The sequence below is a fragment of the Arachis hypogaea genome, chromosome 19 (genome assembly GCF_003086295.3).
Source record: "Arachis hypogaea cultivar Tifrunner chromosome 19, arahy.Tifrunner.gnm2.J5K5, whole genome shotgun sequence".
Taxonomy (NCBI): domain Eukaryota; kingdom Viridiplantae; phylum Streptophyta; class Magnoliopsida; order Fabales; family Fabaceae; genus Arachis; species Arachis hypogaea.
The window spans coordinates 149979957-149994988 of record NC_092054.1 but is presented as its reverse complement, the minus strand read 5'-3'; the positions used below and the strand labels follow the sequence as shown (position 1 = coordinate 149994988).

General features: G+C 34.4%; 3 protein-coding genes across 3 annotated transcripts; 1 reads left to right on the top strand and 2 right to left on the bottom strand.

The window, feature by feature from the left end:
• Positions 1-249: 249 nt before the first annotated feature.
• On the top strand, positions 250-4414 carry LOC112777686 (uncharacterized). Its single transcript, XM_025822079.2, has 2 exons — positions 250-3581; positions 3766-4414. Exons 1-2 carry the CDS (start codon positions 719-721, stop codon positions 4146-4148), a joined length of 3246 nt encoding a protein of 1081 aa, XP_025677864.1. The 5' UTR covers positions 250-718; the 3' UTR covers positions 4149-4414.
• Positions 4415-6797: 2383 nt separating this feature from the next.
• On the bottom strand, positions 6798-7804 carry LOC112779237 (embryogenesis-like protein). Its single transcript, XM_025823487.3, has 2 exons — positions 7312-7804; positions 6798-7213 (listed from the first exon to the last, which is right to left on the bottom strand). Exons 1-2 carry the CDS (start codon positions 7680-7682, stop codon positions 7123-7125), a joined length of 462 nt encoding a protein of 153 aa, XP_025679272.1. The 5' UTR covers positions 7683-7804; the 3' UTR covers positions 6798-7122.
• A 5360-nt stretch (positions 7805-13164) lies between these two features.
• On the bottom strand, positions 13165-14866 carry LOC112779597 (uncharacterized). The gene is made up of 3 exons (XM_025823917.2): positions 14438-14866; positions 13605-13769; positions 13165-13449 (listed from the first exon to the last, which is right to left on the bottom strand). Exons 1-3 carry the CDS (start codon positions 14735-14737, stop codon positions 13351-13353), a joined length of 564 nt encoding a protein of 187 aa, XP_025679702.1. The 5' UTR covers positions 14738-14866; the 3' UTR covers positions 13165-13350.
• Positions 14867-15032: the final 166 nt, after the last annotated feature.

Below are 15032 nucleotides of genomic sequence, written 5' to 3'. Positions count from 1 at the left end.
GCATAGTCGATCAAAATTAAATTCTTCCCGTTACCGTCAACATTGTCCCTATTCATGCAGCCCCCTTTTCATACAAACTGATCTACAACTGTAATTTGGTGTCTGGTTTAGACGTCTTATGGAAATTATGGAAATAAAGTTTTACATTATTTACTAAATAATGAAGGTCAATTTGGTACATGTACGCAACCCCTTCATTCAGCCAAACCAATGCAATATACATATAAAAAAACAAACCTTGGTATAATTGCAAAGATATTATAGCTGAGAGCTTGGGAGTTTTTCAAAGCACTTTCAACTCGAAAAAAGAAATATCAGCCACCGCTACCACCACCACTACCACCACCACCACCACAAGAGCTAAACTCATTACCTAAAAGCAGTTAGTTCCACGCGATGGAAACCAATAATGGTGCATTCTCTAAAAGTGCCACAACTTAGATGGCTATTAGCATATAGCAGCAACAGCATCAGAAGAAGAAGAAGAAGCAGTTTCAAACTTTCACATGGCTCCATTTGAAAACGTTTGTGTGAAACTTAAGCATCATCTTCACATGCATCTTGTCTCCTAAATTGACTTGTATCAGTTTCATCAGTTTCAGTTCCATAACCGCCACCATCTTCAATAGCTACAACATATCCCAGTTGAGTTCTTAAGTAGTCTTCATCTACCACCAACTCATTTTTCTTTTGTCTTTCTTTCCTTTTCAAAATCCAAATGGAACATACTGTTCCAAACAGTGTTATAACTTTGCTGCTATTCTTCTTGTGTCTCACATTAACAAAGATGGAAATGAGTACTTGTCTCTCACCTGATGGACAAGCACTTCTTTCTCTTGTTTCTGCATCTGAAAGATCATCATCGGCATCTTCCTCACTTCTCTCTTCATGGAACCCTTCAAGCTCAACACCATGTTCATGGAAGGGTGTTACATGCTCCCCACAAAGCAGAGTAATTTCCCTTTCTATCCCTGACACTTTCCTCAACCTTACCTATTTGCCTCCCCAGCTTTCTTCTTTGTCAATGCTGCAACTTCTCAACCTCTCTTCCACCAATGTCTCTGGCCAAATCCCTCCCTCTTTTGGTCAACTCTCCCATCTCCAACTCCTTGACCTCTCATCAAACTCTCTAACAGGTTCCATTCCTAATCAACTTGGAAACCTCTCTTCACTTCAGTTCCTTTTCTTGAACTCAAACAAACTCACAGGAACCATTCCTCAGCATCTTGCTGACCTTACCTCACTCCAAGTTCTGTGCCTGCAAGATAATCTCCTTAACGGTTCAATACCATCACAGTTAGGATCATTGAAATCTCTACAGCAGTTTAGGATTGGTGGAAATCCATACCTCACTGGAGAGATTCCATCACAGTTAGGACTACTCACAAACCTCACTATATTTGGTGCAGCTGCCACTGGACTTTCTGGTTCCATTCCCTCTTCATTTGGGAACTTGATCAATCTTCAAACTCTAGCACTTTATGACACTGATGTTTCCGGTTCAATACCACCGGAACTCGGGCTCTGTTCTGAGTTGAGAAATCTTTATTTGCACATGAACAAGCTCACTGGGTCTATTCCTCCTCAGTTGGGGAAGCTGCAAAAGCTCACAGGTGTGCTTCTGTGGGGGAATGCATTATCTGGGTCAATACCAGCTGAGATTTCTAACTGTTCATCACTTGTGGTGTTTGATGCCTCTTCCAATGAACTCACTGGTGAAATACCTGAGGATTTTGGGAAGCTTGTGGTTATGGAACAGCTTCATTTATCAGACAATTCCCTCTCAGGAAAAATACCATGGCAGTTGGGAAACTGCACAAGCCTTGCTACTGTTCAGCTTGACAAGAATCAGTTATCAGGTTCAATCCCTTGGCAGGTTGGGAAGTTGAAATTCTTGCAGAGTTTTTTCTTGTGGGGTAACTCAGTTTCTGGAACCATACCACCCTCTTTTGGGAACTGCACAGAACTCTTTTCGCTTGACCTTTCAAGGAACAAGCTCACAGGTTCAATCCCGGAAGAGATTTTCAGCTTGAAGAAGCTGAGTAAACTCTTGCTTCTTGGAAATTCTTTGACAGGAGAGTTGCCATCAAGTGTTGCAGATTGTGAATCTTTGGTGAGACTACGGCTCGGAGAAAACCAGCTTTTGGGGAACATTCCTAAAGAAATAGGCCAATTACAGAACCTGGTGTTTCTTGACTTGTACATGAATCACTTCTCTGGAAGCTTACCAGTAGAGATTGCCAACATAACAGTTCTTGAGCTCTTAGATGTGCATAACAACCACATAACCGGCGAAATTCCGTCTCAGATTGGGGAGCTTGCAAACTTGGAGCAGCTTGATCTAAGTCAAAACCATTTGACAGGTGGAATTCCTTGGAGCTTTGGAAACTTCAGTTATTTGAACAAGCTCATCCTCAACAATAATTTACTCACAGGATCAATCCCAAAATCTATTAGGAATTTGCAGAAGCTAACTCTTCTTGATTTGAGTTACAACAATCTCTCTGGTGACATACCTTCTGAGATTGGTTATGTTACAAGCTTAACCATTAGTTTGGACTTAAACTCGAATTCATTCACAGGAGAAATCCCAGAGTCAATGTCTGCTTTGACACAGTTACAATCACTTGATCTTTCTCATAATATGTTTTATGGAGGAATTAAGGTTCTTGGTTCTCTCACCAGTCTCACTTCCCTCAATATCTCGTACAACAATTTCTCAGGTCCTATCCCAGTCACTCCATTCTTCAGAACTCTTTCTTTTAACTCATGCCTTCAGAACCCCCTTCTATGCCAATCCATTGATGGCAATACATGTTCTTCAAGCCTGATTCAAAGAAATGGTATAAAATCTGCGAAAACCATAGCTTTCGTAACTGTGATTCTAGCTTCAATTGTGATAATTGCTGTTGCATCCTGGATTATAGCAACTCGTAGTAACAGGTATACAGTGGAAAAATCTTTGGGGGCATTGGCTTCCACATCAGGAGCTGAGGATTTCTCATATCCTTGGACCTTTATCCCATTTCAAAAGCTAAACTTCACCATAGATAACATCTTGGATTGCTTGAAGGATGAAAATGTGATCGGGAAGGGTTGCTCCGGTGTTGTCTACAAGTCTGAGATGCCTAATGGGGAGTTGATAGCAGTGAAGAAGCTATGGAAAGCTAGCAAAGAAGATGAAACACTGGACTCTTTCGCCGTAGAGATTCAGATTCTCGGATACATCCGGCACAGAAACATTGTGAGGCTACTGGGCTATTGTTCTAACAGGAGTGTCAAGCTTCTTCTCTACAATTTCATCCCAAATGGTAATCTGAGACAGCTCTTGCAAGGGAACAGGAACTTAGACTGGGAAACCAGATACAAGATTGCTGTTGGAACAGCTCAGGGTCTTGCTTACCTTCATCATGATTGTGTCCCTCCCATTCTTCACAGAGATGTTAAGTGCAATAACATACTTCTAGATTCCAAATATGAAGCATATCTCGCAGATTTTGGTCTTGCAAAGCTGATGAATTCACCAAGTTATCATCAGGCAATGTCTAGAGTTGCTGGTTCTTATGGTTATATTGCCCCAGGCAAGTGTTTTTTACTTTACTTTTTATAAAATAAATGGCATTAGAGTATTTATCTCAGATTATTAAAGTTAATAGTATATGAGATTATAAGTATTAGTATTAAGACAGATTTGGTAACATAAGTTTTCTGATCTGTTGTTCTGGTTTAAATTCTAACTTCCATTCATATTAATCACAATGGCAGAGTATGGCTACTCAATGAACATAACTGAGAAGAGTGACGTCTACAGTTACGGAGTGGTTCTGCTGGAGATACTAAGCGGGCGCAGTGCCGTCGAATCCCATGTCGGAGATGGACAACACATAGTTGAGTGGGTGAAGAGGAAAATGGGGAGCTTTGAACCAGCTGTGTCAATACTAGACACAAAACTCCAAGGTCTACCAGATCAAATGGTGCAAGAGATGCTCCAAACACTTGGAATTGCCATGTTTTGCGTGAACTCTTCGCCATCAGAACGTCCCACGATGAAGGAAGTGGTTGCATTGCTAATGGAGGTGAAGAGCCAGCCTGAAGAGATGGGCAAAACCTCTCAACCTCTAATAAAGCACCCTTCAAATCAAAGCTAATTTTTTTTCCCTCTTCCTTTCTTTCACTTGCAATGGTTTTTATCCTCTAGTGATTGATTCTCATCTCTCACAAGATGAAAACAAGATGTTGTATTATGTGAACTTGAGAGTAGTGATTTAAAACGGCTATTGTTGTACAGTTTTTAGATATATAGATATCATTAGTTTATCTGCTGTATGTGTAGCAGTGATAGTAGTAGTAGCAGTAGTTTGTAGTAACTTATGTTTTGCCACATTTTAGTTCTGCATATCCATGATTTCTCATATCATCAATCTTCAAAATCATATGCATGTCATAATGAATTGTTGAACCTAGAGGTGTCGTTTTGCTGGTTGAATGGTCCAGTATTAATACCTCAAGTTCTGCTGATTCAGTGAAAATAATTAATTTCCACTTCTTGTTTTTTTCCTCACATATTCTTCATAGAAGAAAGGTACAAGAGAGCCGAAAGGTATGTGGAGCTGGACGGCTAGAAAGGGAAAAAACAAAATTCTTTATGACCCAAAAACACAACAAAACACTTTTCTTTAGACTAAATTAATGGCTTGTTTCTGGTAGAGAAAGGAGGGGACAAGGTCCATAAGGCATAACTGATGTTTCGTTCATGCAGAATCAACTTTCGTCTGTTTTTATTCAAATGTATTATAAGAACCATAGTTTCAGGAGATTATTACTTCAAAAAAATAAAAATAAAAAATTAATGCAAAGTATTTTAATTTGATGGAGCAAACTCAATTTTCAATAATGCAATGAAAGTATACAGTGTAGGCAATGATGCAAGGATAAGGAGGAAGAAAGTAATGATGATTAAAGCATACAAGAACATGATACATGTTATTTCAGGGCTAAGGTTGGTGGGGGCCAGAATTCCATTTTTGTAAGGAGACAAGCCATGCTTCCTTCCCCTTCTCCCACATGCCCCAGTTGACACTAGATTTGTCTCCCACTTCACAGTTCACATAATCCAAAACCTTCTCCCCTCCTTTGTTTTGGTTTTTAAGACAATGTTGGTCAAAAGGCAGAATAGCCATGTTCACCAGTTTGCTTCCATTATCATATCTTGTCCTGTATTTATTGTCTCCAACAGTTTATAAGATAGCGATTTTTGACACATTAGTAACAAAAAACAAAACGAGGCAACTTGGCATGTTTCTTTCATTATCTGAAGAAACAATACGCAACTTGTAATTTACCTAGAATTCAGATACTCAGATCTTTCATGAACAAAAATTTTGATTCAACATTAAGCTTAACTTTTATATTATCGATATTTGCTCTACACTTTGATCAAATGGTTCACCGTTGTCACCTAATGTATTATTCTGAAATAATTTTCATTGTGATGAAGGGGAGCGTTGGAGCAACGGTTGAGTTGTCTCTATGTAAGCTCAAGGTTATGGGTTTAAGCCATGAAAACAGTCATTGATATAGTTATCAGGCTGTGTACATTGCACCCATTGGGTGCGGCTCTTTCCCAGATCCTGTGTTAACGTGGGATACTTGTGCACCGGGCTGCTTAGAGAATTTTCATTGTGATATAAATATCTAACAGCTTCTGTCAGAATCTAGTTTTAACAAGAAAAGGGACATGGGTGTTGTTACAGAAACAGAAAGAACATGATAAGAACGAAAAGAAGAGACTGTCAGCAAGCATTGTCAGCCACCACCAGTTTAGTAGAAGGCAAGTCTGCATGCAAAGGGCCTACACGAGGTGGGGACGATAAATAATTGGACCCTAAAGAGGTCTTAGTTTTATTTTGCAGGTTTTGAAGTGTGATTTCTCTTAAAAACTCCAACTCACAAACATAACCTACGAGACAAAAAGCTATTGGCAAACTCGCAGGTTGCCGGTAACTCATAAGTCTGCCCTATAAGTTTGACAAGCATAGGATTGGAGGCTATAAGTAATTTCTAGCTGAATACTTACAGGCCTGGGGTTGAGTTCAAATGCTCATAACAGTACTACATGAAATTCACAACACCATAGTGCAATGTGGCACAAGTCACACTTTCCTTCTTTATTAATATACTAAGTAATTGGATTAAAGCCGATGCAACTAGGATTGTAGAGATATGTTTGTGTTATTATTGATAAATGAATCTAGGACACTCCAGGTTACATAGATTATGCATATATCACATTTGTTCAACCCACAGTTTGGATAATTATAATATGTTAACCATATAGTACATACACAAGTAGCTAGCAACAACTTGAACAGCTACAAGTGGTGCGTTAATACCGAAGAATTGAGGATTGAAGTCTTGAACAAAATTTCGGCTCTACAATGCAGTAAACATATACAGCTTTCTTAAAGAATATTCTAAAGTTTACATTTAAATGAGACAAAATATTGATTTCCAATAATTTATATGAAGATTATCTGGTTTTTAATCCCAGGCATAAAAAAATACGCAGAAAAACAAGTGTCACACAGGGTTATAGAGATCTAAACGGCAAGTGAAATTGTTTACAGAGAAAGAATGTGATAGTATGATCACTTAAATAAGTAGCATAATAATATTGTTTTCCACTGTTTTTGGCCATTCCTATGGTGCTGTTAACATCTCAATCAACTAATTTTTCCACCTGTTCAATCACTATAACGAAAATCCCATTCACTCATTGAATTATGAGAAAAGAGAAATTCATCTAAACTGAGTTTATATATAATGTTAAATGAAGCTCATATCATCATACTAGTAATACAAGTACAGATGCCAATACAATGTCAATATTCAAAAAGAATAACAATGGTCCTTTAAATGCAAAGAACCTCCATCATCCCCCTCACAAACAACTCGTGTGGAGGAGCCGGCTTTCGATCAATTTATTCAAAAATTACATCATACTAAGAAGCACCCTAAGAAACATTACTTCAGCTACAATTTTGGAATTCCGATCACAAAAACTCTATTAAGTATTAACTAGTAGCAGCATCCCATAATGGAACAAGAAAACCTCTTACTATGTTACTCATCCAATTGTTTCAGCTCTGCTTTCAGTTGCTCAATCTTGAGACCCATGGACCTCTGCAGAGCCCCCTTCTCCTTCTCCGACAACCTGCACCAAAACAAGAACAATATAAAAACCTGCTTCTATGCACAACTCGTTAACTAAATAATAACTAACTTATAACTGAAATAACTAAATATAACAACCTGGCCAACAAGCCATCGAACATGCCGAGGACTTCTTTGACGGCGGCGCGTGCGCACTCGGCTTCTTCATCGAAGTAGACGGTTTCCTTGGACTCCAACGCCGTCTCGATTTCTTCCCTGGCTTCCGCAAACTTGAGATTGATGGCGTCCACCTCCTTGTTGTGATCCAAGTCATTGCAACTGCCACTGCTGTAACTTCGAGGATTTTGCCAAACCATAGGTGCGATTGTGCGGATAGATTGGGGCTTTGAGGTTGAATTAGTTACGAAGAAGGGAAGTGGCGAAGTAAGCGTTGTTGTAGATGGACGAAGAGGGTACCTGATTCGGAGGAAGGAGTTGAAGAGTGAAATGGTGGCGCGTCGCTGATTCATTTTTTTGGTGTGTTGTGTGCGTTCGCAGTTGCAGAAGCGGATGGTTATTGAAGGAAGACGGAAGCACCGGAATAAAGTCCAACAATTTTTTTTTTATTTTATTTTCTAATTTATTTTAAAGCGAATTAGCTAGCATAATTTATTATTTTTTATTAGTATTTTTGTCACCATAAGCTTAAATTTTTTAGTGTAATAATTTAATAATATAATTTTAGTTTAGATTTTTATTTTTAAATATTTTTTATTAATTATGGGCTAAATATAATAAATTTTACTAACTTTTTGATTTTTTTTAAAGAATATAATTTTGATGATATAGTATAAATATAATAATATAATTAAATTTAATAATTTTTTAAATATTAAATTTAAAAATTAATTATTTTTACTAAATACGATAATACATAATTATTTTTATGTATAAAAATAGATTTTTTATAATAAAATAAAATATCTTTATTTTTAAATAAAAATTATTATAACTTTAATTTAAATATCTAAATTTTATTTTGACACCTGGAGCATATTTGTTGTTCTCCTCGGCATACTTTTCGGTGAGTTTCAAGCAAGTTCGTCCAAAACCCCAAATATAAAAGGGAGTCATTTAGATAAAGATGTTAAATATATTTTTTTATTAAAAATATTTTTTAAAAATTAAAATTTAATATATATAATCAATTAAATTGTGTTACTTTATTAAAATTTTACCAGACAAATCAGTTTAGTCAAAAAATTAATAAATTAAATTTTGAACCAATATAAATTAATATTTTTTTATAAAAAATAACTACAATATTCTTATTATAAAAAATAACTAAAATATCCCTATTATATATATAATTTTAAAATTTCTAAATTCTAATCTTATAATGACAGAAAAGAAAAGGATTAGAATTTATAATTTTCAAAATTAATATATATAATAAGAATATTTTAGTATTTTTTATAATAGGTGTATTGTATTCATTTTTTATAAAAAATAATATTAATTTAGAACGATTCAAAATTTGATTCCCTATTTTTTGATCAAATAAATTTGTTTGTCCTAATTTTGACAAAAATAACATGATTTAATTAATTATATGTGTTAAATTTTAATTATTAAAAAATATATTTAAAAAAGACGTTTTAGACGTCTTTATAAGAGTGGCTCCCAATATAAAAACATAGTCCTCCCCTTAGTTTTCTCTTTTCACTCTTCACTATTCACTTTCATCATCTTTTGCCTTACTTTTTATTTTAGTTGTTTTCGATTTTTTTTTTTTATCTCTTTAATTTGTCAATTTTAGGTAATTTTGTTTTTTTATTCTTTTTGAATTTAATTTATTGTTGTATCATTTTATAATTTTAGCATGTTTATTTAATTAGATTAAATTTTCATGTTAGTTTGATAATTAAATGATATAATTAGTTAGTGAAAAATATTATTTAGATTATTGTTTCATTTGAACTAATTACAGTCTAGAGTAAAATTATAGTTTATAAGTTTAGGTATTTAGATTTATTTCCAATGTATTTGATAATAAGTTAGTTAATTTTAAATTATTTTATTTAGATTATTGCTTTATTTGAAATGATTATGGTTTAGGGTAAAATTATGGTTTAGGATTTTATATTTATTTTGAATATGTTTGATAATAAGTTAGTGAATTTTAAATTATTTTATTCTAATAATTTATTTTATTATAATGCAATTTGATGGCGCAAAATATGTTAGCCTATGAAGATACCTTTTATAGACGAGATTGGATTGATCATGTTGCTGGCCAACTTGGCCGATTGGTATATCTTATAACTTATGTCTTTTATATATTTAAAATTTGTCTTATTATTTGTGACCTCCGTTTTGTCTGACTTATTGATTTCTTTTTGGTAGGGTCTTCGGGTCTTGCGTATAAGAAGGAATTTATTATAGCGTTTTTCCAAGGAGATATGGACACACTTTAGACGAGCAGGTTTTGAGCATGTGACATATATGCTAGAGTGAGATCATGACTGGATATTGGTCTCTACTTTGATCGACAGATGGCGTCCTGAATCCCATACTTTTCATCTGTCTTGTGGGAAGATACCCTACAGGACGTGATGTATTAGTTGGGGCTCAACATTGATGGAGATCTAGTTAGTGACTGCATCGATGGGTGAGAGTAGTTTTATGATGGACACTCTATTAAGGACCTCTGTTAGCAGCTGCTAGGTGTTGTTCTAGACCCCGTAACTGACAGTCACAAAGTAAGTGAATTATCAATCTCACTTGGTTTCGTGATGTTGTTTGTGGGCAGTTGGAGGAGCACCTGACGGAGGAGCGCTTGCTGCAGTAACCTTTGTTGTTATAACATATAACTCATGAATTAATTAAGCATAGATAAGTGAAGACAATGTAATGAATCTACAAAATAAGTACATCTGCATTGGGAATAACCAACGAGAAAGTACGTTGTATGATTTCTTCTAATATTCATATATACTCGGAATGACTCTCTATTTTACAAGTTAAACCTTTCTGTACGACGCCTTATAACTAAAGTGATTCTCCAGACCTCCTTGCAAAACCCTTAGGATGATGGTTGGATTTGCTTTGACTAATTACTTTCGGGTCCAATCTTCCATGGTCTTGACCTATTGATATTTGCATACAAGTATGAGGACCACTGTATTTCTTCACCTCCCATTTTTCTTGCTTTCGGCGATAAGATAAAATGAATGCAATATACAATATACTTTAACTGGACACTCTCTAGTATCTTATACTTCACAGCTCTCCTAATGCTATACATCGTGACTGTTGTAATAACTTCCTTCTTATTTTCATACTATTGTCTAATCTCAAACTCATTGGTATGATCATTCAAGGGGCCTCCTTGACTAAATAAATAATTTGAGGTCATTGCCTTGAGATTCAATGTAAAAAAATGATCGGGCTAATCATATGGTCGAAAAATGACAAACTGTGTCAAAGTAATTTGTATCTCATTGAAGTAATTTATCTCTTCCTCCTCCTCATCCAGAATTTTTATTGGTTCAGCCTCAGCATCTTTACCATCATCAAGGTTAACTTGATAGCGATCCATCATCGGGTCTTAAATAGTAGAATCCTCATGACTTTTAACTTCAGCTTGCATCATACCATCATTAGAATCCACGATATTTGACCTCTCTTGATTGCTTTCAGGTGGCATATTTAAGTCAACCATCGTCCTTCTAATGTTTTTTCTAATTGCTCCACTTAAGGGGATATCATCAACAGTATCCACAAAAGTTTTTCCATCCAAGTTGACTAAAAAAACAAATAATTCCAATAGATGGACATTTATCCAACGGTTGTGCTAGACCCTAATAAGACGTATGTCCTCGTCATCACGTAACCGATACCTAATTTACAAAAATATAAAATCTTATCAAAACCATCATCAAATAAAAAATAATAAATTAATAAATTATTATAATATGTGAATAGTATGAATATACTTTTTGTAAAATAAAGTGTTATCTACTTCGATTAGATATCTATAGTAGATTTTTTTATTCTTTTCATGTGTTGTTGACCAATGACATGCACAATCAAAATTTTCAATATTGTTAGACTTTCGACTTCAGGTGGTATATGCAAATACTAGTTGAACAGAACTAAATACGATAGATCCCTCTTGATTATATATTTTTTCACCATTATAATGAATAGATAACAATAAAATTTCAGACATTATATAGAGTAAACAGAAGATGAGAATATTGAGAGAAGAATGAGATACTAGTAGTGATTTTAGTGACCAATTAGCCTCGGTTGAATTTTATTGAGGTGCCTACTTGAAGTTCGTCAAGAGGTACGATGAACTTCATACATTACATAAAGTTTGCCGAGGGGACAGCGAACCTTGTGAAAATGACAAGGTTCGCCGAGGGAGCGACGAACTTGCTCCAGATGCCCAAAAAAATTAGATCTTTGAAATTAAAGTTATAATAACTTTTATTTAAAAATAAAGATTTATAAAAAAATCCTATAAAAAGCTCTTTTGTATACTGAATTAATTCAGTGAAATAGTAGGTATCAATACTTTTTATTTATGTTATTATTATAGTCTTATAGCATGAAAAATAAATTATTAAATTTTATTATGATTATCAATTATATAATTTGGTAGTGGAATTTTAAATTTGCAAATAAGTTTATTTTTGTGTGTAAATAATAAATTTTTTAGTGTGGTGCTTGATCAAAGTTTAGCTTGGTTTGGTTGTATTTTCAGATATTTAAATGGGGGATGGATTATGGACTGTCCTAGGACCCTTTCTTGCTAAAATGTGTTTAGATGTGAGTTATTCTCTGATTAGATCTTGTTATCAAAATTCAGGAGCTTCTCATCTGTTCTTGGTGTGTGCATTTTGAATGGATCTCAAGGGTCAAGGGAATCTAACAAAAGCTCGAAAAACTAGTGCTAAAATTACTTGGATTGTCCCTTCCAAAAAACTTGTTACTATTCTTAACATGGATGTTAATATAATTAGCTGATTGTCTGTTTTTCTCCTTTGTTGGAAATTTTTGAACACCAAAAACACAATTTTGACATTGGAATATCGGATATCAAATTGCCTAATTACCTTTAAATAGTGGTAATTCCCAACAGAAATTATTCTCTAAACTCCAGCTCTTTTACTTCGCATTGACATCTATTATTTTTGCATTTCAATATGATTTTTGTTTTAGCATTCAGATTCTTTCACCATAAATTGATAATTAATTAACAAAAAAATATTTTGTGGCAGATGAATGATGAAACTACAATGCGAATTTGCCTTGATTCAATTATAACAAAGCCATAAAACATTACTAGAGATTCAGTTTGAGACGGAAGCTAAGAAGGGTTTCAAAGAGTTGAGGTATGCTCCCATAGACTTGACACATGAATAACGATTTGAATTAGTAATTAAAAGTACACTTGGCAACTATTGGGCCACCTAAGAGGGCTTCAAAGCTTTCCAAATAGAGAGGGCATCTGTATAAAATCTGTGATATGATGCATATCAAATCTTAGATTTAATGAGGAAGTTAATGTTGTGATCTTCTTTGCCATATCTTGAAGTTACTTTTCATTTGGGGTAAGGCATAGAGTATGAATGTACATCACTTCACATTTTGGGCTACCTAAGTATATATTATTCCCTCCAAGGCTCCAATATAAAGGATGTTTTGCTTCAAATGTTGGTTAACTCACATGAATACATGTTGGATATTTTGAAACTATGAAGGCTCTAAGGTGCAAAGTATTAACAATTAAGTTGAAGGTCTTGGGAATGGGTGGAATTGGCAATGTGAATATCACTAACACCATGTCATTCTCTCTGGTGACCCCAATGCGTAAAAAGTCATAGTTTTTATCTCAACTATGATTGGGGTCATTACTACCAATACCATCAAGGCTCCAAGGCTGCAAACTTAGTATGTACCTAATATTTTATTGTAAGTATCTAGCTACAGTAAACCATGTTATTCAACAAACAATGTTGTTTAGATTTTGATAATGTATGAATGAAATTGTACAATTCAAAATGCATAACAAAAAAAATATTCTAGTTTCCATCTACTACTGTTTCACATTCTGTTCACCAATCAAGTAGAATCGAAAGAATTCAAGAAAAACACTTAGAAAACCATGGCTAATAATGTGTAGAATCATTGATAATGTTCAGGCTTCAAGACACCGATGTATGGTAAGTTTCTGTACAATTCCGCAAAATCCATACCGTATCCAACAACAAAATAGTCTGGACACTGCATAGAAGAGAGAGAAACATGTAATGTAAACAAAATTAGTTTATCTATATATGTAACTCCCAACTCACGCTGCTTGCTTTGGATACATAATTTTGAGTTAATGAAAATCACAGACAATCATTTAATATGAGAACAAGAGAGTCCTTTGTTACCTCAAATCCCCGGTAGAATTTGCCTTCACCCACTAGTTGAACATTAACTTTTCTCCTTGCTGGCTTATCAAGGAAAGTGCACACGGATACAGAGGATGCTTCTTTTGATTTTAAGTGTCCAATAACTTTACATAAAGTATGTCCTGTATCTACGATGTCTTCAACCTAATAATTAATCAGTAATATTATTCATATAAAAATATCATTGTTATTAATTAAGAAGTAATAGGTAGTTGAATTGATTTTTTTTGCTATCATTTGAAATACATGGTGGAAAAAGAACGACAGAATTTTCAAAAACTTAGAAACAGGTGTCTCCAAAGTTATCAACAGGTCGATTAAGAACTACAAAGAATGGATTGATCTCGATCCTTTGTTGTTGATGGCAAAGGCGAAAATCACTCTAGATTAATTTGTATTTGTTTGACTAGTGACATCTATGTACTCTATGTACTCTATCTGCTTCGCCTTATTGTGTCGAGTTTTTGGTTAAAAAAAATAATTGTGTATTATAATTATTTTTAAGTTAGCAAAACAAAAAATTATTTAATGAAGTCAACAAATACTCTAGATTGTTAATAATTAGTTCACAATAATGGACGTGACAACTTAAAACCGTTTTATGGAACATCTTTCATAGAAGTAAAATTTCTTCTTAATTATATTTAGTGAAGGTACAACTTTAATTTAATTCAATTTAATTTATCATTGTAGTTTATTAGAAAATACATCAACTTTAAATTGAAATTACATGCTATTGAAAAGCTATGCACAAATGTGAAGTGCATATAGCAAGAGATAAGAGGGTTAAGTGAAGAAGGAAACTGAGATACCAAGATGACGTGGCGACCTTTGACATCAACTTTCAAATCCAAAGAAATGGTAGGCGCACAGTTGGACTGTATTCCTGAACCGTAGGATTCGGCTCTCACGAAATCAACGGCAAGGGGGAGCTCAATCCTTCGAACCAGGTCGGCGAGGAAGAGGAAAGCACCGGTGGCCACGCCAACGGCCACCGGCGGCGGAGAAACTGCACGAAAGTCCGCAGAGATTTGGGCGGCGAGGTCGGCAACCCGGCGAGTGATTTGCTCCTCGCTCCATAAGACTCTCTCTATGTGGGAGTCCAAAGCCATCAGATCCGGGTGGCAAGAAAGAGAGAGAAAGAGAAAGAATAGGGTTTAGAGGATTGAAATTTGTTGTTTAATACTACTGGAATAGAAATAAATACATTTTCGATAGGTATGTTTAGCTCATACCAAACTAACAAATATTTTTAAATTATATTTTATATTAATTAGTTGTTATTAATTAATAATTTTTAATTTTTTTAAATATGAAATTAATAATGATTAATTATAATTATTTAAAATTCATTAATTAAAAATTATTTATTTATATTTTTTAAATAATAATATATACTGGACTTTT

Bases quoted from the DNA above. Each gene is read 5' to 3' on its own strand.
- LOC112777686 (XM_025822079.2), top strand. From the start codon at position 719: ATGGAACATACTGTTCCAAACAGTGTTATAACTTTGCTGCTATTCTTC. The intron at 3,582-3,765 runs GCAAGTGTTTTT...TCACAATGGCAG, and splicing joins TTATGGTTATATTGCCCCAG to AGTATGGCTACTCAATGAAC.
- LOC112779237 (XM_025823487.3), bottom strand. From the start codon at position 7,682: ATGAATCAGCGACGCGCCACCATTTCACTCTTCAACTCCTTCCTCCGA. The intron at 7,214-7,311 runs GTTGTTATATTT...GTTTTGGTGCAG, and splicing joins TTCGATGGCTTGTTGGCCAG to GTTGTCGGAGAAGGAGAAGG.
- LOC112779597 (XM_025823917.2), bottom strand. From the start codon at position 14,737: ATGGCTTTGGACTCCCACATAGAGAGAGTCTTATGGAGCGAGGAGCAA. The intron at 13,770-14,437 runs GTATCTCAGTTT...ATTAATTATTAG, and splicing joins AAGGTCGCCACGTCATCTTG to GTTGAAGACATCGTAGATAC. The intron at 13,450-13,604 runs GTAACAAAGGAC...TCTTCTATGCAG, and splicing joins AATTCTACCGGGGATTTGAG to TGTCCAGACTATTTTGTTGT.